The sequence below is a fragment of the Urocitellus parryii genome, chromosome 6, assembly GCF_045843805.1.
Source record: "Urocitellus parryii isolate mUroPar1 chromosome 6, mUroPar1.hap1, whole genome shotgun sequence".
Taxonomy (NCBI): domain Eukaryota; kingdom Metazoa; phylum Chordata; class Mammalia; order Rodentia; family Sciuridae; genus Urocitellus; species Urocitellus parryii.
Window position 1 is genome coordinate 10,372,626 of NC_135536.1, and position 23,202 is coordinate 10,395,827.

General features: G+C 44.7%; 1 protein-coding gene across 5 annotated transcripts in view; it reads left to right on the forward strand.

Annotated features, from left to right (window-relative positions):
* Dicer1 (dicer 1, ribonuclease III) overlaps nt 1-15,884 on the forward strand; it is a 69,984-nt gene extending 54,100 nt beyond the window's left edge. For all 5 annotated transcript variants that reach the window (XM_077800068.1, XM_077800072.1, XM_077800071.1 and 2 more), the window contains 7 exons: nt 2,501-2,656; nt 5,633-6,536; nt 8,174-8,442; nt 10,838-11,000; nt 11,088-11,163; nt 11,524-11,674; nt 12,056-15,884. In XM_077800068.1, coding sequence (XP_077656194.1) covers nt 2,501-2,656; nt 5,633-6,536; nt 8,174-8,442; nt 10,838-11,000; nt 11,088-11,163; nt 11,524-11,674; nt 12,056-12,088 — 1,752 coding nt within the window. In that variant the 3' untranslated portion in view covers nt 12,089-15,884. The remainder of the gene's footprint in view (nt 1-2,500; nt 2,657-5,632; nt 6,537-8,173; nt 8,443-10,837; nt 11,001-11,087; nt 11,164-11,523; nt 11,675-12,055) is intronic.
* The last annotated feature ends 7,318 nt before the right edge of the window (nt 15,885-23,202 follow it).

A 23,202-nucleotide genomic window follows, 5' to 3' on the forward strand; every position in this document is an offset into this window, starting at 1 on the left:
CGGAGCCAGTCAGTCCCTGTTTGGTGTAAGGAGTCACATCAGAGTTGCTGTGAGGCTCCGTGACCCTGGGGAAGTGTGTGTGCTTCAGACAAGAGTGGGTGCAGGGTGGCTCGCGCAGACTGTTAAGTGGTGACAAAGAAAGTGAGCTGGTGACCCTCGGCTCTCAAAGGAAGGCCACTCGTGAGTTGGAAGAAGAGGCATGTGCACATGTGTGACCAGCACCAGTAACGGCAGAGGAGCCAGTGCTCGGCAGGTGCAGCCGGCACAGTTCAAGAATGGGAGAGCTGAGGGAGGTGTGGAGGAGGCGCAGGGCGAGCCAGCTGAGGGCCTTAGTCGGGGGTGAAGCGAGGGACCAGGACTATAGTGAACTGATAGTTCTTAACATGAGTGGTCTCTGGGACGCAGCGTGGCTTAAACAGCAGAGCCAGAGCAGGCCGAGCAGCAGGGCAGGCAGGCTGGAGTTCTGGGAGAGGGAGCGGCTGAGGCTGGGGAGGGAAGAAGTGACACCTCAGCCACCACCAGGCACTGGTGAGGCCTCTTTGTGTGTGCGTCTCTTTCTCCGTCCCCCCCCCCACACACACACATGCACAAACATACCTAAGCCTAATTAAATCCTGAGTATAATTTGGAGAGATATGTACTTCCATTACTTCCATTTCTATAGATAGATATAACAGGAGGCAGGAGAGGTTGACTCACGTGGCAAGTAAGGGCAGAGTCTGGAGACCCTGCCTGTCACTGTCACACTCAGCTATTTCTAGTGCTTTCTCATGGCAGGCACTGTGCTAAGCGCTTCTCCAAAGGCTCCACACGGAGTTGCCTCAGCAGGGCTCCAGGAGGCAGGTGCTGAGGAGTGTGGGTGGATGGTGCCGGTCACCCTGCTGGCCCAGCACCGTTGGGAGAGTGTCTGAGGCTGGAGGCCACACCATGGCCTCCTGTCCTCTGCTGCCTCCTGATGAGCTGAGACAAGGTGGTCATGCCCTGATGGGAGCTCTGCCAGCGGGGAGGCTGAGGAGAGCAGCCATGTGGAGGTCAGAGAGGTAGGAGGTGGGGAGGGCTGCGCCTCGAGACCTCGTAGGACATGAAGGGGAAATGCTCCAATCATTGGGATTTGGGATTCAGCTGTGGTTCTGCAGAGGCCTCTGTGGGGTGGAAGTTGAAGCTCTGAGACAGATGAGATTTCCGAAGAAGATCTGGGAGTCTGAGGATGAGCGCGTCGAGGGAGGAGGGAGGACTCCATCCCTGCATCAGCTCTGAGCCCTTGGCTCCTAATTTCTTACAGAAATAACTGTCGCTCCCTGAGCCAGGATGAGGGCCAGGTCAGAGGACTCCCGAGGGCAGGCCTCGCTGGGCTGTGGCCTGCTACTACACAGGGACCTCACGTGCTCACCACCCGGCCCTGTGCCTTGGCTGGCCCTGCTGCTCCTCGCGGCGCTTCTCCCCCTTTGCCTCCTGCCTGTCCCGAATTTCAACTCATCCCTGAGTTCTTCTTTAGTTCCTTCTCTCTTCTCCATGTGGCTGCCCATGGGAGTCCCCTTCGCTTTACGCGCGGCTTTATAGTGTGGAAAGGGCAACTCATATTTTATTGGAGTCAGTTCCGGCTCAGGCAGTGGGGAGAGCACTTGGCACACAGCAGCTGTCCTAGGCAGGTCTCCTCCCCCACCCACAGTCACCTTGCAGGGACTGCTTTGTTCCTCTGACCAGTTGCCACAGGGCTGCCTGGCCAAGTGCCTTTCAGGATTGGGTACTTGGCTAAATAGTAGCGGGGTGACATGCACAAGGGCTCAGGAAGTGCTGCAGTGATATTTTTAGAAAATGGAAATGGGGTGGACAGTTCTGAACCCAAGTCTCCAGTGAGAACTAGATGAATGCAGTGGTGTGAGAGGTTAGGGAGAGGCCAGAGGCTCTGGGAAGGGCGCCTGGACCAGTGTGGGCAGGGAAGTGCAGCAGGATGTGCAGAGAGAGTGCCTTGCACCGCCTTTGCTCCACGTTCAGACCATGGAATGAAATGTCATGCAGGCCATCCAAACAAAGGAGCATCACAGTTGAAATCACATTTGTACGTAGGCTCTAGGAGGGAAGACTGTGAGTACTGCACAGCACCTTTGGACATGCATTCTTTCTTACATTGATAGTTGTAATTAGTAATTTGTATTTTATATTAACAGGTTGTTTTGAAGACTTTGAACTTTGGCTCATTAATAAGGAATCCACATTTATATACATATATTTACATATATACATTAGTTATATATAATATAAATTACAGTGTATTTTTTTATTAAGAAATATTTAACTAACTATACTAAAAGTTATAGAATATTTGGGAATTTAAAACTCTTTTTCTATCATAGATAGAAAAATCTATGCAGCCCATAAAATTAGTAACCCATTATAGTAACATAAAGAACATTTAGCTGAGAATATATTAATAAGCCTTGTGTAGTTTCCCCCAGTATCTTAATGGTAAGTGTCTTATGATTGATTTTTTCTGCTGAAGGTCAGCAACTGTAATCTCTATCGCCTTGGCAAAAAGAAAGGACTGCCCAGCCGCATGGTGGTGTCGATATTTGATCCCCCTGTGAATTGGCTTCCTCCTGGTTATGTGGTAAATCAAGACAAAAGTAACACAGATAAATGGGAAAAGGATGAAATGGTAAGTTTTTAGTAATTGGAGGTATTTTATTTTTGGTAGCTGGTGAATTTTGTTTTTTGTTTGTTTGTTTGTTTTCTGATCATGGTATGTTTTCAATAGATATTTAATATATTGAATTAATTCTTTTTAAGTAGACCATGTTTTCTGTGGAGGATAATTTCCATTTTTATCTTCCTTTACCAAAGGCAGGAGATTTTGTTATATTTTGACTTAAAAAAAAATCACAGCCCGTTAAGTTTCACTTTCCTATTATGTATTACAGTTTATTCTAAATCCTTAGCTATATTCCAGGAAATGACTTTCAGTGACCCATGATCTTCAGGCTGTGTGTAGAGTGATTGATTTCAGTAGGATCTAGCTTTTGCACCTTAGGGTTTTCTCAGGACTGTTTCTGTTCTTGTGAACTGGGGTGGGGGAGAAATCATCACACATAAAGGTTGTGCTGTCCTGGAGATCCTGACGTCGTGCTCCAGGAGACTCCATGTAGCACGGCTGCCTGCCCTTGTCTTGTCTTGAAGGCCACCAGAGGGCGGCTGGGGCCTATGCGCTGTGACGCAGCTGCCCAGTGGACAGTAGGAGAGCGCTGGGGCCTCTCCAGCCACACACATCTTCAGGCAGCTTCGTGTCCCAGGTTATCTGCACCAAAGGTAAATTGGCTCATGTTACTTCATTTCTCCCTCAGACTGATGGCGAGCACACAGTTTTCCAGGTTCTATTTTCTGCATAGCATTTCTGTACGCCTTTCCTAGGACATGTGTTGTAGGTATGTCTTTAGTATTTACAGGTAGTCTGCTCTGCGACTGTTCAGTTTATACCTGTTTATTGAGCCTACTTTTAACTCATGTAGTGTTTGACTTATTACAGAAATGATTCTTATTTGGAAAAGCATTAAGAGAATATTTTAATGCAGGTTACTTCAGAAAAATCATGTTTGTTATTAATTTAGAAATATGTAAAACCAATAGAAAATGTATAGATTGAGTTTTAGAAAATATGTTGCATTGCTATGAAAAACCTTCTAATAACAGCTGTTGTCTTTATAAATAAACCCTGTTTCATAATATATTTGACTCTTAAAAATTGTAGCATAAAGGTGACTGGCATGTCAGCTTTGTTTTTATTGTTTTAAGATGGAGGTTCTCGTTCTCCTTGGGTTTCTGATGGTGTGGCACTTTGGTTCTTGGAGCACATCATAAGCCTGGCCCTCCATCTTGGTTTGTGTGACTGGAACTGGCCCTGCATCATGTTGAGGTCTTGTGCCTCGACACCGTACCCCCCCCCCCTTTACTCCTGCTCTGCAGCAGATGGGGTTATCTGACACCTTTGCACACAGGTGCCTCCAAGAAGAGAGAGTGGTGGTGACTCAGGTAGAGAGGTAATTGTGAACTTTCAGAGAAAAGGGTTCACGCTGATGTTTCCCTTACAAGGTGTGAAGTGCTTTTGGAGAACTTTCTGTGAGGTCGATCGGTTATTCAGATAAAGAATCTGAAGCCCAGAAGCATGAAAGGACTTTGCCCAGGATCACACTATTGGTGATAAAAACTAGTCCTTTGTGTCCTTGTGTTCTGCTGATTTCAGCTGATTGTGATGCCTTATTAAAGAAACAAAAGGACTTATTTTAATTTTTAGAAAATTATCTGGTCTGATTTTTTAAATTGCATTTTGGCCTATTTTGTCTGAAGAACCAAACAATAGTCAAGAACAGCTCATATTACCTTGGAAAATATAGTGGTTTAGCAGGAAGTAGTTCCTTGAGGTCTACCACTGTAGTTTTCTTTGGTGCCCTTTCTTACTCTTCAAAAGATTTTTTTTAATTTAAAAACTGAAGGATATATAGTTCTAGATATATGGCTTGCCTTACTGTTATTTCTTTTCAACAAAATCAAGTGTTTCTCTTTCAAACCTGGTTTAAAAGAAAATCTTTGCACTATTTAAAAAATGCTTGGCAGTTTGCAAATGTTTGTCAGAGTACTCTGAAAAGTTGTTACAATCAAAATTGAATCATGCCTTCCTGCCTTTCTCCCCAAAGGAAAGTGGTGGACTTGTTGTTGTTATTTTGTTTTGTTTTCACTGCTTAACAGAAATTTGGCATCTTTCTAGCATTGTGAAAAAGTTACATCATTACAAAAGCCTAGCCTATTATTAAGGTTGTCATTCACAAATAAGCTTGTGCCAAAGAAATTGGAATTAGCAAAGATTTTTTGACAGCAATTGGATTGTTGTGTTTCATGTTAGTCTAAATTTTCTATTTTTGTCAGTTATGCTATAATTTGTTACTCTGATTACTGCAACTCAGAGTGAGAGGAAAGACATAATTTCTCAAATTCATAGCTTATTTCAGCATTCGTTTTTATTTGTTAGAAAGCAAAGCAGTTTGGTTCTACATTCTAGCTAATGTGCTTTGATTTGAAGTAGAAGTAGGGAGAAAAACTTTATTATAAAACCCTAGCATATGTTTTTAGTGTTATAAGGTTTTAAAAATAATTTCATTTGTTTTTGTAGTACACATTTACTTAATTGAAAAGATAACGCTTTTTTTCTGCATTGGAATTTCGTTTTATTAATTTGGAAATTAGGTCACCATGATTTAAAACTTTGTCAGCCAAGTGGGATATCTCTGTGATCAGCAGATGAGTGCCTGCCTTGTGTGGCCTGCCAGAGTTGAAGTTTTGCAGTGTGGACATTAATTTTAACTTTATATCCATGTTCAGGAGTCTAAACTTAAAGCTTTATACTGGATAAAGGTCATTTTATAACTTAGAAAATGAACATTCAAAGAACATGTTTTACTTTGTTTATATGATTAAATAACTTATTTTATGTTAATTGAAAACAAATGGCCATGATTTTAAAGTTGCCTTTTAGTATTTGTGGTTGTCATTTGAAATTATCCATAACCCTTGCTTTTATTGAGTTTCAAACCCTTTTAAAAACAGCAGCTATGACTCCCCTCCTTCTCCCCATTCCCTGTTTCAGACAAAAGACTGCATGTTGGCTAATGGCAAACTGGACGACGATTCGGAGGAGGAGGAGGAAGAGGAGGAGGAAGAGGAGGAGGAGGAGGAGGAGGACCTGATGTGGAGGGCTCCGAAGGAGGAAGCCGAGTATGAAGACGATTTCCTGGAGTATGATCAGGAGCATATCAAGTTCATAGATAACATGCTGATGGGCTCAGGAGCTTTTGTAAAGAAGATTTCTCTTTCTCCTTTCTCAACCACTGATTCTGCATATGAGTGGAAAATGCCCAAAAAGTCCTCGTTAGGTAGCATGCCATTTTCATCAGACTTTGAGGACTTTGACTACAGCTCTTGGGATGCCATGTGCTATCTGGATCCTAGCAAAGCTGTTGAGGAGGATGACTTTGTGGTGGGGTTCTGGAATCCGTCAGAAGAAAACTGTGGCGTCGACACGGGAAAGCAGTCCATTTCCTACGACCTGCACACGGAGCAGTGCATTGCCGACAAGAGCATAGCTGACTGCGTGGAAGCCCTGCTGGGCTGCTACCTGACCAGCTGCGGCGAGCGGGCTGCTCAGCTGTTCCTCTGCTCGCTCGGCCTGAAGGTGCTCCCGGTGATTAAGAGAACTGGTCGGGAAAAGGGCCTGTGCCATGCCCGGGAGAATTCCAGCAGCCAACAAAAGAACCTTTCAGGGAGCTGCGCTGCGGCCGGCCCTCGGCCCTCGGCGTGGAGGGACTTGGAGTACGGCTGTCTGAAGATCCCCCCAAGGTGTATGTTTGACCATCCAGATGCAGACAAAACCCTGAACCACCTGATATCAGGGTTCGAAAATTTTGAGAAGAAAATCAACTACAGATTCAAGAATAAAGCTTACCTTCTTCAGGCCTTCACGCATGCCTCCTACCACTACAACACTATCACTGGTAAGGAGCCCGCCTGCGCCCTGTCCCTGCAGAGGAGCCTCTGTGTGTGTCCCATTGTTTGGGCCTTATAAAAACAGCTTGTGCTTGCACAGTCCTGGGCTTAATGTGCTTGGTCAGAGAGGAAGCAGACGAGAACAGAAAGAATCCTTTATTTTCGTCGTCTTATGGGGAGTAAGAACTGCTTTGTAGCTTTGACAGCTGGGAGTGTGACACTCTGGGTGCTCTCCTAGATGTTGCAGTGTTAGGGAAATCTGAGCCCTACTATTTTGCTGTTCTTTCCCATCTCATCCAAGTACCTTTCTGATGCCCACTCAGTGCTGCTTTTGATTCTTGATTTATTAATATATTCTGCATGTGTTTTCAAATCTTTTTTATTGTTCTTAGTAGACAAAAACATCCCTCTCTCAGGGTCTTAGGGTCTTTTAAAAAATCTGAAGATGAAAAGATTAAAGGAAACTTTTTCACAGGAAGGTTCCATTGCGCTTGCCCTGGTTCTGCCGTCACCTTTCTACTCTGCATTGTCTCTTTCCTCCTCCTCTTTTGAAGAGGCTCCTAATCCGTGAGAGTAGAAAGCAGCACAAGTTATTAAAACAAAACTCAGCTTCAGCCTGGGAAACAAAATTTATATTTTGTTTTCTGTATGAAAATAATAAATGCTTGAATCCAAAATATCAAAGCATAAAATTTGTAGCTTGTATGATTACACTATGTAGATTAAGATGAAATGCACAATAGAAAACCACAGTGTGAAACATTCTCTGATTCTGGACTTGAGGACTGATGTAGGTCAATGGTTTTCTCAGCGGGGGAAGGAGTGGTGCTTGCTTGCTCTGTGCTCACTCTGCTGGGCACAAGGCCTGGGTGCCAGCCTGTCCCACTCAGCCCTTAGCTCTTGACTCCATGGCTATTTTGGGATCGGTCACTTCATGTCTCTCTGCCTGCATTCCCTTAGCTGAGTGGATTCCTTTAGTCACAGCTAGCAGGTCGGGACGTTGGCTGGCACTGAAAACTTCACGTTTTGGCAGCCGTCCATCCTTGCCCAAGTGCTTTGCTCACGCACACAGCTCCTTCCTCAGTCTCTTGGTTTGTGTCAGATTCAGCATTCTAGTTCCAGTTGAGAAGAGGGTCTCCTTCTCCTGTCAGGAGTGGTGAAGAGTGGTGTCACTGAGCCACACTTTCTGCAGTGTGGGTGAGACACTGCGCAGCGTGGCAGCGACACTGCGCAGTGTGGCAGCACAGCATGAAGGGTGGCAGGTGTGTGTCGGATCTGGTGTCGTTGAAGCGGCAGTGTGTGTGGAGACTCTAGAGGGTGCCCAGCTCCTGCCTGGCCAGCAGGTGCAAAGAAGAGCACCTGTTAGATATATCACCTGGCAAATAGCAAATTAGTTTTTTTGGCCACTTGAAGATTTTATGACCCCAATTTATATATATAATAAATTTGCTTTAAATTGTTGTTAAAATTTAATTTTCAGAGGCTTTAGTATGATATGATATAAGTAATTTTCTCATTGAGGAAGATATACAAATAGACGTCTTTAAAACGGGTCTGGGGATCACACCTCACATCAGTTACGTATTCGGAAGGAGAGTAAATGTTGCTGCACAAGCTGATGGTTCCACCTTGGATCCTCGCGCAGATTGTTACCAGCGCTTAGAATTCCTGGGAGATGCAATTTTGGACTACCTCATAACCAAGCACCTTTACGAAGACCCACGGCAGCACTCCCCAGGGGTCCTGACCGACCTGCGCTCTGCTCTGGTCAACAACACCATCTTTGCGTCACTGGCTGTGAAGTATGACTACCACAAGTACTTTAAAGCTGTTTCTCCCGAGCTCTTCCATGTCATTGACGACTTTGTGCAGTTTCAGCTTGAGAAGAACGAGATGCAAGGGATGGACTCTGAGGTCAGTGCCATTTAAAATATGTTGAATTCAGTGTTGAAGAAAGCCATCCCACTAGCAGTCTTGGTAATTTGAGCTCTGACTTAATTGCTGTCCAGAGGGACACCTGAAGGCCAGGGCTGCGCTGTCCACAGGCTACGTGTCCTCAGGGAGAACTGAGAAGTGACTTGCTGTGGTCGGGTGGGCTTTTGGACTTGACTACCCACGCTCTGGGCTGTACAGTATTGAAGTGGAGAGGAGGCGCTGCGGATTGGCAGCCACCCCTCATCAGGCTCCCATGTTTATGCACACTAAAGAAGGGCACCTCCCCTGCCCCAGAGCAGGCTTGACCTTGGGGAAAGCTCAGGGTGGTTTATGATGCCTTTTTTCTTTTTAAAATGCATCTGAAATACTTGCTAATATCTGAGGTAAGCATCGCAAATACATTCAGTTTTACTTGAAATGGGAAAATCTCATCTAAAAACCAAACTTCTAAATTTTTAACCATTGGGATTTAGGAAGCATCTCGGGTAGGTTCAGCCAGAGGTCCGCTGGTGATAGAAGGAATTCTGATGTTTGCCCACAGTGAGCTCTCCAGAGCCCTTGTGGGAGAGGGTGCTGCAGAGGCCTTGCCAGCCACCTCCCACCCTCCAGGGTTCATCCCTCTACCCAGGGCCCTGGGAGAGCACTCCCATTCTTTACTCCTCTCATTCTGATCCCTTTAGTTTTCTTATTGTATAGGAGTTTATTCTGGACTCTGTAAGCTGTCTTAATTGTTCTTGTTTTAATTTGTACCTTCTCTCTTTTCTAATTGCTCCAAACTACTGTTGGGCTGTAGTGAATTTTTTTGGCTTTTTGTGAGAAAAAAGTGAACGTAGGTTTTAAAGCCTTGCCACAGGGTGAGCGTCAAGTGCTGCCTGTACAGCTGCGCCCTGCAGGGCGGGCGGTGGGCGGGCTCCTGTGGGCCTTCCTGCAGGGCCAGCTCTGATGCAGAGCAGGCGCAGCCCAGCGGGGCAGGAACTGTCTCATCCAGGTCCCAGTGTCCCTGCTCCTCTCACTCTTTAGGAATATTGTACTTCAAAAGTGGAAGAATTCACTAAATTAGATTTCTGTTCTCTTTTTGTTCTGTTAGGGTTGTTCTTTGACTTCCCTTGGTTTATAGAAGTGTGTATAGAAGTTACAGACGCTTATTGGGAATGTCATGGTCTGGCTTTTCTAGCTTAATATTTGATCTTAAAGAAGTTTCTCTCTCTCTCTCTCTCTCTCTCTCTCTCTCTCTCTCTCTCTCTCTCCCCTCAGCTATAAAAGGAGAGAATTTAACTTACTAAGTTCAAAAATTCCTTTCTATTTCAAAACAATGACATATAAACAGTAAGCATCTTTTTTTTCTAGTTTTCAGCATCATAGAGAAGTTTGTGTGACTAAGTATCCTCTGTTTATTTCTCTTCCACAGATATTGTGCATTTATTTTAGAAAAATTAGAAAATATAAATAAACACAAAGAAAATTAATTAATTAATTCAAGTTGCCTAATTATGCTGTCCCAGAAATAACTAATATTAACATTTTGAGATGTATTATTGCTCATGTGTATAAAAATAAACATGCATAACACATAAAATGGAATAATGTATAGTATTCTTTTCACTTAATATATTATAGCTGACTTTCCATGTATTGATTGGCATTATGGTTTTCAGTAGTGGAGTCAAATATGGCTAATTTAGGGTCCTTTATGGTTGAATAGTTAATAGTTTTTAATTAGGACTTCTAGTAAACATGGGTGTTTTAAGAAAAATTCTTGAGGCAGAATTGCATCATAGAATTCGAACTTTTAAAAAGGCTTTTGATACATAAAATTTTAGCCTATTAATTTGAATATACTGACAAGTACTCTGTTATAATGAACATTTATTAAGTAGTTTAATGAAAAGAGAGCCTGAAGGGGAAAATCTTCCAAAAAAAAAAAAAATCTGCCATAAAAGTCGTGTTCTCTTGTTCCCAGAGCAGAGCACACCCTGCCCAGCCTGTCCTCGTTAGCATCCTGTTTCATCCTCGCCAACCTTCCTGGGGGGAGGACTGTTTCAATGTGCAATTCTTTGATTATGAGTGAATTTTAAAAAAGGTTTTTTTAATACACTTATTGACCTCTAGTTTTGTGCTAAACTTGTTTTAATTTAGAAGTAATTTTTTTTCTCCTTTGCTGGGTGTAGATGCTAAATGGGCAGGGAATTTTCTCCCTTTTTTTATTTGTATTTAAGATTAAAAATGATGTTTGTGGAAAAACCTATCACAGTGTTGCAGGCGATCCATAAATGGTTGGTATTGTTAGCGTTGTTAGAAGTACTAGCTAAGGAAAGGAAACGTGTCTGTGCACTGCCTCTCTTCGACCTTTGGCTTATGTCACTTTCTGTTATAGCTTAGGAGATCAGAGGAGGATGAAGAAAAAGAGGAGGATATTGAAGTTCCAAAGGCCATGGGGGATATTTTTGAGTCACTTGCTGGTGCCATCTATATGGATAGTGGGATGTCGCTGGAGATGGTGTGGCAGGTGTACTATCCTATGATGCGACCACTAATAGGTATTGTGGATTCTTTGTTGAAAGAAAAATAAAATTTAAAAATGTCTCAAGGGTTTTACACACATAATTCTTTGATTTTGATTATAGAAAAGTTTTCTGCAAATGTGCCCCGTTCCCCTGTGCGAGAACTGCTTGAAATGGAACCAGAAACTGCCAAATTTAGGTGAGCAAAACAATGAATGTGGAAAATAATTAATTCCCTTAAGAGCAAGGGGAGAAGTTCTTGAAATATCATTAAACAATGATTTTGAAAAATACTGATGCCGTGGCATGCTATTATCCAATTTTCGTCTGACTAAACAGCTCTTTTTTCCTTTTTGTTTTTAAAAAGCAAAGCTAAATTAAGGCAGAAACGGCAGCCGCTCTGTCGGCAGTGTGCCCCCGTTTAGCCCTAATGCACGTTTCCTTTGTTCGGTGTCAGCTTGTACCCAGGACCTCGGCCTGACAGTGCATATGGAATGCTGACTGACAATGATAATAAATACTTCTGACTTCTAACTCAGGCTGTTTGGGTTTTTTACAGCCCGGCTGAGAGAACTTACGATGGGAAGGTCAGAGTCACTGTGGAAGTAGTAGGAAAGGGGAAATTCAAAGGTGTTGGCCGAAGTTACAGGATTGCCAAATCTGCAGCAGCAAGAAGAGCCCTCCGAAGCCTCAAAGCAAATCAACCTCAGGTTCCCAACAGCTGAAGCCCCTTTTTAAACTTAAAGACAACAACAACAACAAAATAAAATAAAATAACAGAATTAAGGGGAAAATATTTTAATCGAAAAGAATGATTTAAGTTGGTTTTGAGCAGAATGAATGGAAGGCAGAATTTAAAGTTTGATAACAAGATAGATAACAGAATAAAACATTTAACATATGTATAAAATTTTTGAAACTAATTGTAGTTTTAGTTTTTTGCGCAAACACAATCTTGTCTTCTTTCCTCACTTCTGCTTTGTTTAAATCACAAGAGTGCTTTAACGACATTTAGCAAGTGTTCAAATAATTATTGACGGTTTTTTGTCTGTTTGGTTTTTTTTTTTTTTTTTTTTTTTTGCGTTTGTCAGCTTTGCCTAGCGTTAGAAGGCCATGGAGCTTAAACCTCAAACAGCCCCTAGAATTCCATAGCGTCCTGAACACCCTTCGGTGCATGTGGTAGTGCCACTCCTGCGGGAGTCCTTGCCCCGAGTGGAGCGATGCAGTCGGCGAGAGGAGGAGCGAGCAGGTGTTGGCTTTTCTTTCCATTTGTGTTGTGTAAGGTGAAGTTCCAGGCGCTGTTGCACTTGATGGTAAGGAGTGGATTGTGGATCAGCATTGGCTGGCATGTTGGTGAATCAAATTTGAGTTTTCGATGCCATGTGGTCCTGCATAAAAAGGTTCTTGCCTTAAAATTAAAACTTTCATGAATATTTTTTAATTTCTGAACAAACCATTTACATTCCCTTTGTTTTATTATGCATTAGATGTTGAGATGGAGTCAGTTACAGCTCACTAGTATAGTTGTTACTACAGGATTATACTAGAATTCCTGTCACATGTATTCCAAAGACATTTTAAAAACCAGAATATGAATTTTTTTAACATCATAATCAAAATGATCTTTGGCTAAATACCCAGTTTTACTGAAAATTTCCCGCTAGGTAGTTCCAGTGATGGGAATATTTGTGGCAAGTGATTTTGCCCTGTAGGCTGTCGCTCTAATGAAATAACCCTTAGACATATCACACCTGAACTATGCTGCAGACTTTATAATTGGCTGGTGGTTTGTTGCAGAAGCAGACAGAGCACCTTGCTATAGTCCTCTCTCCTGCGTCTCCTGCTGTGCTTTCCAGCATGGCACTCGCGTCTCCCCAGAGCTGTGCTGGCAGTGCCACAGTAGTGGAACGTTGGCGATAGTCTGCCGTGACTTTGATACATCTGTGGTTTAGGTCATTGATTTAGATAAACTAGCTCATTATTTCCATCTTGGGAAAAAAATCTAGGCATTTGCCAGAGTTTCTTTGATTAGACTTGTAGGCACTCTTCACTTCAATACCTCAGTTCTTCTTTTCTTTTGCATGCATTTTTCCCCTGTTTGGTGCTATGTTTATGTATTATGCTTGAAATTTTAATTTTTTTTGCACTGTAACTATAATACCTCTTAATTTACTCTTTTTAAAGCTGTGGGTCAGTCTTGTGCTCCCACCAAAATACCAGTAGAAGTTTGCTGCAATTTGCCCCATTAATTATGCTTGAAGTTCAAGAAAGCTGAGCAGAGGTGTCTTGTACTTTCCAGCACATCGTTTTGAAGTTGATGCTTCATGTAATGCTGCATTTACGTTTCAATTACATTTGGATATTTTTCTGCACCATCCACTCGCAGAGAAGGACCTCTGCCCACGCACACAGCAGTTTTCAGCTCTGCTTCATACTCAGCCCCAAGTGAAGGGGATGTTGAGCTTCTCCAGTGTATTTGTTGTCTTAATTTGAGATCTAAATTCTTAGTTTTTGAGCAAATTAATCTAGGTGACTGATTTTGAAAATAATTCTGATATACAAACCTTGGATGTCTATTTGATTTAAAAAAAATATTAGGTGCGATAATATTAGGTAAAACCAAGCGATTCTTGAATTATATAACTATGAAAGTGTACAGGTAACAGGTGAGGCTGGATATGAATTTTACTTGTGGGGTGATTTGTGGTCATATCATGGCTCTCTTGATAATTTATAAACTACCTAATGCCAGGAGCTTTGGGCTTTGCATTGAATCTGATGCATTTATCCCAATGTTAGGGCGTTCTCTGGCTTCTTGGCTTTCAAATCAGATTGTTTCAGTCATGATTCCCCGTGGGAGAAAATGCCTCAATGTATTTTATAACCTTAAGAAAAATATTTTACGATCATACTAAAAAAAGTTCAGACTTGCATATGATTAGGCCATACATTCTCAGGGGCACGAATTTCTTGCTACTATTCAAAATGTTTTATCAACAGCAAACATGAGCTACTTCTATTACTGCCCCTCTTTTTTTTCTTTGGAAAAAAAGAGCTGATATTAACAGTTTGAAGCATTCTATGATCCCCTGGTGACTAAGTAAAAAATAAATGAACAATATTATTTAGACACATTAAATGGTTATGAACGCTTTTGTGCTGCTGAGTTTTCATGCTGTCAAGTTTTCCCCAGTTTAGTTTGTTGACATGTTTTGCATCTGTCAATTAAGAAAAAAGTCACTCTGTTGCCCCACTTTAAAACTGTGTATGCATCTTTTGCCCCTGCAATGGCCATGGGGGCAGAACATGCCGTGGAAACGGGCTGGTGAGTGGGGCTGTCCCCGGCACACGATAATGGACCGCTGAGGTGCCGCTCGGCAGAGCCACTGCAGGAACCCTGATGGTGTGCAGGTCGGTTGGCATGGACCTTCACTGTAAATGTCTCCTTTCTTTCATGATATACTTTCTGCAGTCCTGACTATGCTGCGTTTTGAAGAGCTTTCCCCCCTGTTCTGTTCATGCACAGATGAGCGTTGCACTTGGTACATGCTTTACCTCATTTCAAGGAGAATATGCTTAACTGAGAGGAAAAATGTCGTTTGGCCTTGCTGCTGTTTTGATTTGCCGAATTTGAAAAAGATGATTATAATGCCTGCAATGTGTCATATACTTGCACAACTTAAATAGGTCATTTTCGTCTGTGGCATTTTTACCATTTGTGAAAGTATTGCAAAGATTTGTTAACTGAACTCTTAATTATGTTTTAAAAATGTTTGTTACATTTCTTTTACATGTGTGAAATGATTAAGTTTAGAATGACCTCTAACACTCCTGTAATTATCCCTTAAAATACTTCTATTTTTACTTTCTTAATAATAATAGCCTGCCCTCAGAAAGATTCGATGCCCTGCCTGCGTAGCAAGAGTCTTGAGACGGCTCTGGCTCTGCGCGTCCAGTTCCCAGCTGCAGTTGCTCACCCGCAGTCGGCTCTTCCAGTCGTTTCCTGGCAGTGGGTGGTGGCCGCAGAATACAGAGAGTATTCAAGACCCGGGCCCACCCCACCACACTCTTAAGGCCCTGTTAATGTAAAACTCTGTATCCTGCTCGGTTAGGGCATCTAATCCTTTCCCCGCAGAAGCGAAGGCCAGCAGAGACTGGCGTCTTTATTTACCTGTGTCCGAGTCACGTTTGAGTCTGTAGCTGGTTTACAGTTGTCCGTGGAGGAGGAGCTCATGCCGTGTGTACCACCCATGTGGTTTTTTTAATCACATCTAAATAGGTATATTTTTCCAGCCACTGATTGCTTTTCTGAAATTTAATTATTTCCAAATAAATTTTCTTATTTTATATTGTACATGAGAAGTTTTAAAGATATGTTTAAGACCAAGAGTAGTAAAATGACTTTAAAAGTTGTTGGAGGTGCCAGTAGCAATATCTAGGGAATTTGCATTGAGACCATTGTATTGTCCACTAACGGTGAAAATGAGCTTTCAGAACTAACTTGTAAATATGTTTTCATCATTGCTTGTTTTTTTCTATCCATATTTGGACGTCAACCACAGACAGTTTAAATTTTGTAGATGCCCTCAAAATTCACTGCAGCAGCAGGTTATATAGCAAAAATGCATAGGTGAACAGGAAGAAGATCTCTGCCTTTTCTGCTGTAAATAGAGTAAAGGAAAATGACTAAAATCAAGTAATACTAATACATCATTTCATTGACAATAGAATCTTCACATCACATGCTGCAGCTGTTTTTTAAGGAACATGATGTAATTCTTTCATAGTAATCATGCTGCAGAAATTTGCAGTCTGCACCTTATGGATCACAATTACCTTTTTTTTTTGTTTGTTTGTTTTTTGTTTTCTTTTGTAATAATTGTAGCCAAGTAAATCTCCAATAAAGTTATGGTCTGTTCACTTTGTGTCCTTTTATCTTTTTCCCTTCCAGTTTTGACTTACTTCATGTGGATGATAACATTTAAATAGTGGTAGCAGAAATGGTTTTAAAAATGTTTGAATTCCCTGGTGAATCATGTAAGAGTGCATATTTTCATAGGAGGAAATTTGGTTCATCAAATTATGCTTCTTGTCTACCAACAGAATTATATTGTAACAATTGTCTTTTTGCAAGTGTGTTTTTTTTTTAAATTATGTCACAGTTGATTAACGTGTTCCAGGTCCTGGATCATTGGTGATATGTTTGACACATTGCTTACGTGAAATTAGTTATTCTGAAGCACAGTGGACAGAATGTTCCGCTTCCAGGTTTTTAGGACACATTTTCCATATTATCTATTAAGAAAGAATTCTGTGACTTCAAGCTTGTGAGTCAACCTCTCGGTAAGTAATCTAAGCGCGAAGGGGCAATCACTTGACTGTAGGAAGATGATAGGCAGATGTTTTATAGAATGAGAAAAAATTTTTAGTCTTCCCTTTTGCAAGTTTAAATTAATCTCTTCCTAATCCCTCCTGATGGCCCTAAACCAAAGGAGAAAAAAGTATATATATTTCAACCCTAAGTACTTGGGGAAGTGCTGCGTGCCTGTGTGTGCTGGTGTTCCTGCCCAGAACACACTGGATGGTCCAGCCGAGCCTCGTGGCCTCATCTCCTTTCTGCCACTGTTGACTGTGGCTTCCGGGACCAGCAATATCTAACAGCCACACCACGGGATCACTTTGCAAATCGAGATGTGAGTGAAAAGATTCAAAATGGAATTGGAATGTTTTAGTGTGTGCAGATCCATGAGCGCAAGGCAGGTTTTAGTTGGAGGTGGATCCCAGGTCACAGCCAGCTCAGCTGTGTGCAGACCTTCAAGCCAGGAGGATGCTTCCTCACCGTCTCATTTTAACCCCTTTAAGTGAATAGTCCCGTGGCGTAAAGAAAGTTCTCGGTGCTGTACGACCATCAGCACTGCAATCCTCCAGGACTCACCCCACGCTTTCCACGAGTCCGCACTCTCGTTCTTTCTGCAATAGTGTAACTTCATAGACATGAAATAGACATGATTGTCCTTTTGTGTCAGGCTTACGACACTCGGCGTATGTCTTCAGGGTTTGTCCACGATTCAACAGGGTCAGCGTTTGCCCGTTGAGGCCATTGCCCGTCCTATGTGTGCAACCACGCCTTGTTGGTCTGTCCTTTTGCTATTGGACACTTGGGTTTCTCTCACTGGTCAGCAGTTGTGAGTGCAGCTGCTGTGAACGCAGATGTACATGTACCTGTTGAGTCCCTGCCTTCAGTTCTATAGGGTGCAGAACCACAGTGTGGCCTTGCTGATCATGTGGTGATTCTGTGTTAATTTTCTGGGGAGCTGCCATACTGTTTCCCGTACATTCCCAGGGGCCACTAGTCAGGATTCTAATTTCTTCATATCCTCATTAACACTTTTTTGTTTTTGTGGTGTTTTGGTAGTAGCCATCCTGGTAGGTGTTAGATGACATCTTACTGTGGTTTTGATTTGCATTTCTCTTAATGATGAGGGGTGGTGCACATCTTTCCATTTTCAAAGGTGCGTATTGGCCATTCTTCTTTGGAGAAATGTTTATTTGAAGTTCTTTACCCATTTTTGAATTGGGCTAGCCATTTTTGGTTGAGTTTTTGGAGTTCTTTACATATATATTTTTCTGTAGATATTTAATCCTCTAGATATTAAACCCTTTTCAGATATATGATTTGCAAATATCTTCTCCCATACTTGGTAGCCTTTTGCTCTCTTGATAATGGTCTTTGATGCACAAAGATTTTGAAGCTTGATGAAACCCAACTTATCATTTTGTTTTTTTCCCCTGTGCTTTTGGTGTCCTGAGAAATCATTGCCAAGTCTGGTGTCACAAGGCTTTTCCACTGTTGTCTTCTAGCAGTATGTTTTAGCTCTACCTTGACACTTGGAGATCATTTTTGTGTGTGGTGTAGGGACGGGGCCAGCTCCATTCTTTTGCATGTGAATATCCAGTTTTTCCAGCACCACCTTTTGAACCTTTTGATCTTCCTCTTGTTCTGTTGCCAGCAGCCCTTCTGCTCCCCGGCTGCCCGGCCGGAAGCCTCCCCAGCATGCTCTCTGGTTCCTGTCCTGCCCTCTTGTTCTGCATCCTGCCAGTCCACCATCAGCAAATCCTGTTGATTTGGCCTCCTAAGCACAACCTAATCCCATCCCCACCATGGTGGGAACTAGTGTGGTCTTTACCTCGGCATGTCGCCGCCACGTGTACTCTTGTCCCTCTCTAGCCTATTTTCCATTCTGTAGTCGGAGTGCTCGGTTTAGACATCCACAGAGACCTAAACTCCTCTCGTGGCCTTGAGACGCCCTGTACTCCAGTCCTGCGAGGGCCCGCCTCTTCCTTCCACTCACCTCCTCCCTCCACCAGCCCAGGCTTGTGGCCATATCCTGGTATATTCCAGCTCCTCCTGGAATAGAGCTGGTTGTAGGTGAGACAGTTGCTCTTCCTGCATCTGAGGCCTGCTCCTTGCTGCCTGCAGCCTTGGGCAAGTTGCTGCAGGTTTCAGTGCCTGCTGCTCCACCACAGCAGGGGTGGTACTCAAAACTGGAGCCTGGGGAGCAGGGAACACAGGCCTTTGGTGGGAAGGTCTGAGCCCCGCTCTTTCCTGTGGTTCAGGCCCCCACCCTACCTACCCATCTCAGACAGGACAGCCCGTGTTTAAGGGAAGGTGGCCCACCACACTAGCACAGCTGTGGCATGCATCACATCAAGCCACCTTATCCTCTTCCGAGGTTGCTCTTGTCTATACGTGGGGTAGATCCAGGACCCAGCCCCTGGCTCAGGCTGGAGAAAACCATTCAGTTGTCTAACCCATTCATCTAAGCCGAACCGCAAAACAAGGAACCTTACAGTACTGTAGGACCAAAGCTCATGTGGCCCCTGTGCCAGCTGTTTATCTCATGCCAGCAGTTACCTTGGCGGTTCCAGATATTCTAAAACCAGCATGCAGGGCTCCCACATTCCTTAGAACAAAAACACATTATGGACTCTTGATTTCAGAACCACCTTTTTTCCTTACAATTGAAGAGAAACAGTGCACCAATCTTCAGAATACAGTTTTGACGTGTGTAAATACAACATGCTATGGTTTGGATGTGAATTGTGGCCCAAAAGCTCCTGTGTCGACACAGGAACGATCAGAGGTAAAATAATTAGATTATGAGAGCTGTAACCTCTTCAGTCCATCCTAGTTTGAGTGGTAACTGCAGGCAGGTGGGTCACAGGTGAGCCCCGCAGGGTGCATCTTCCCGTTCCCTTCCCCTGCCCCTGCCCCCTGCTTCCTGGCCTCCCTGAGCTGAGAGCTGTCCTCCACGGGCCCTTCCCCGTGGCATGCTGCTCTCCTGGGCCCAGAGCAGTGGAGCCTCCGTCTGCACTGAGACCTCTGAAACTGCAAGCCCCAAATAAACTTGCCTCCTATAAGTTCTTGGTGTTTTGGTCACAGCAACGCAAAAGCTGTCTAACATACAAGGGTACGTGTGCACGTGTGTCCACATGGTTGGAAGGCTACCTGTTTGTACATTCACACACGTGCAGCATTTGGAGGCACTGCCCTCATTTAGCCTGCTCCCTGATATTTGAATTGTTACCAGTTGTATGTTAGAAACAAAAGCGTGATTAATATCCTCCGGCTGCCTTGTGCATACCCGCAATACTGCTCATTTTGGCCGCCAAGATAGCTTTCTAATTGCAAAATCCAGAAGTACTAAAGTTGAACTTTTTTGGAATGTATTTGACACACCTGACCTACACTGAGTTGAGCCCATTCAGCTCCATTCCACCAGGGTCTGCTCATAGATTTCATAGAGGTGCATCTACCTGTCCAAGTGGACCCCGCTGCATGTGTTAAATAATATATGAGGAGGGCCATGAATTACCATCCGTAAATCCTAGATCAGAAAACAAATTGGCCTCAGAGATGTCACAGAAGGATTCGTGGAACTGATTTTTATTAGCCAAGAGTAACTGAGCTTGAGCACACGTGCCAGGTCAGTGCTAAATGTTTTACAGAGTTTATGCCATTTACTCCTCAGTCCAGTTACCAAAGTGGTTACTTTGGAGGGAAGTGGATCATAGAGGTCCAGACCGGAGTCTGGAGTCACACCCTCTGTCCTCCAGTGTGGATGGCTTTGCAGGGTCCTTTGCCTGTCCCCACTTCACACCCTCATCCATACAATGAGAACCAGGAGTTGTTGGGGCTAAATGCATTCACAAGGGGTGACGGTGCGGTCCCTGGTGGGGCTCGGTGTCTCCAGTGCCTGTGTCCCTGTAGTCCTCGGCTCAGCTGGTGGAACAAGAATGGAACAGGCAGCTGCTGGAGAACAGGGAGTCAGGACGGCCTGACCAAGCACTACACAAGAGCACGTTTGCCTTTGTGTAACAGTATTTGAAATAAAGGTGTGCACATACGGATGTGTGTCTGCACAAGAGACGTTTCCTGTTGCGAGGAAGGCTAGACAGGAGGCAGTTCCAGAACACGGTGGCTCCACATATAACCTAGATGGTTTCTCTATCTTCCAAAGAAGGAAGGGGCATCCTAGGGTCGCCTGTCAGAGCCAGAGTTGGAACCTCCCCTCCCTCTTGCCTAGCTCACAGCAGCCTGCAGTTAGGGACACACCCAATGTCCTCAGAAGGACTATGTGCACCAGGCCAATCTTGGGAAGATAAGCTGCTCACCCCTCACTTTAAACCCTGCTCTGCCTGCTGCCAGGGAAGCAGGTATCACCTGACCTCTACATTCCCCTGGGTCCCTCTCCTGCTTCGCTGTCCCGCTATTTTGAAGAAAAAGAGAATCCCCCAAAGCCACCTCTGTTATGCTGTGAGGTGTCATCGTAACAGGTCCGAGACTGAGGATGCTTCTCCCAACATCCTGTTGGGGACCAGGTGACTGGGGAAGGCTTGGAGCCTTTTTCTTAAGTGAGCGACGCTGGCTCCAGAATGTGTGCTTTTCCCACACACATGAGTGCATATGCACGCATGTACACACACACATACACACACACACTCGGGCTTGCGGCAGAAGTGTGGCCAGAGTGCCCGTTTCCCCCTGCAAACTGAGCAGGACACTTCCTGAGCTTGGGGAGTCCTCCCAGGCCCCTCTGGCTGGGCAGGGGGGTGGGGGTGGTGGGTGGTGATGGGTGACTGGACTAGTCAAGCAGTGCAGGTGGTGAAGCAGTGCTGTCCAAGCTCTCTTCCTCTCTCAACCTTTTTTCCAACTTTTTAAGGAAATGGGTCTTGGATAGCTTACTAACATCATATGTCCCCTATTTTTGTTTGTTTAGGTTCTGGGCATTAAACCCCTGGGAGCGCCCTACCACAGAGCTACACCCCCAACCCTGATCTTTATTTTGAGACAGGGTCTTGCTAAGTTGCTGAGGCTGGCCTCGAACTTGCGATCCTCCCTCCTCAGCCTCCTGAGTCACTGGGATTGTCGCCATGGGCTCAGCTAGACAGGCACTGTTTATTTGGTTTTGAACGTTGCCTTTCCCTTAAGATTCTCTCCACTGGCCCTGTCCTCACTTCCCTCTCTGCCTGAATTTACTGTACTGGATGGAGATCTGAGTAGATTCCAGGAAGAGCAACAGATGGAATAAAAATAAAAATGTTTCTTGGTTAACCGTTTGAGGAACTGTGTAAACAGAAATTAAAGAGGACTCTTGGCAGGACTTCTTGGGTCCTTTATTATGCTAGGCACAATAGGTCTCAGAGACAGCTGCATCTCCCAAACTTCCCAGGCCAGACATCTTTGGAGTACTCTCACCCTGGTGTGTCCTGAGCAACACACTGCATGCTCTAGCCAGGGCACCTGGGCATTAGGTGGCCACCTCTATGGCATCCGGGAACCCAGCCTGGCCATAGTGATTGGCCAACTGGCCACGTCACACCTGAAGGCGGTCCCTGTTCCTGCAGTGGGCCTGGAAGGAGCAGGAGGTTTTCTAACCCGTGAGTCACTTGGGCTCCCCATTCAGGTGGCTGAGTCTAGTCCTTGGGATCCTGGCTCAATGTGGCCTGGAACAAATGACTGCAAAGTGAAGCTCCTACTGAAATGCATGTTTTAGGTGAAACGAGTTTCTTAAGACGTTGACCTCCAAAGGTCCTGAGAACACAGACCAGTTCTCCCCCTGGGCACTGCCCCTGCCCGCCCAGGGATGGGAGCCCTGTCTTCCCCACAGTTCCGCAGCTCTCCGGGAGCCCTACTGTGTGCTGCTCTGCCTTCGACTCCTCCCAGACCTCCCTCTCCCCACACCCAGCCCTCCTCAGCCTGCTGTCCCCTCTACAGGTGCTCAGCCCGCTCAGCACAGCACACAGAGTTCTTCACACGTCCGAGCCACTGGGTTGCAAAGGACATCTCCCACCCACCATGTGTTCCCAGTCCCTAAGGCAGCTAGACTGCAGCACAACCCTCGTCAACATCCGTCTCCCATCGCTCTGCTATCCTCCATCTGCCCCTGTTCCTGTGATTCCTGGGGACCAGGAGTGGCAGGGCTACCAGCAAACTGGGACAATTTTTAGAAGTTAAAAAAAAAAAAAAAAAAAGTCACCAAGAGGAGCAGACCCTCTCCTGAGTATTGGCGTGTGGCGGTCTGGGGGAAGCCCGGCTCCCTGGCAGTCGGACATAGTGCAGCAATGTCTAGAAACGCCCGTGTCTTTCCTGAGCAGCTGGTTCACATGGTGCTGCATCCTGTAGCTGATATTTCCCCTTTTTGCTTTGATTGCATAACGGTTTAGAGACGAGGTGTCCCCAGAAGCTCGTGTGCGGCAATGCAAGAATCTTCCAAGGGGAAAGGGTTCGAGGTGAGAGCTGTGACCTCACCCGTGAACTACCCACGGGTACGATGGACTAACTGGGCGACACTGAAGGCAGGTAGGGTGGCTGGAGAAGCAGGCGTGGGCCGGGACATGCCTTGGGGGCTTTATATTTCGTCCCTGGTGAGTGGAGCGCTGTCTGCTTCGTGTCGCCATGTCCCGAGCTGCCTTCCTCCTCCTCGCCCTCCCACCAGGATGCCCTGTCTCACTTGGGTCCAGAGCAATGGAGTTGCCAACCACGGACTGAACCTCTGAAACCATGAGCCAAAGTGAACTCATGCCTCTACGTTGCTCTTGTCTGGTCCTTTTGTCATCGTGAGGATAGCTGACTGAAACAGGCTGCCAGGCACTTCTCTCCACCCTCTGCGTGGCGCCAGCGCTGGGCATTGTGGGATGCCCCTGGTTCCAGGCAGTGACATCCCCAGGAGGAGGG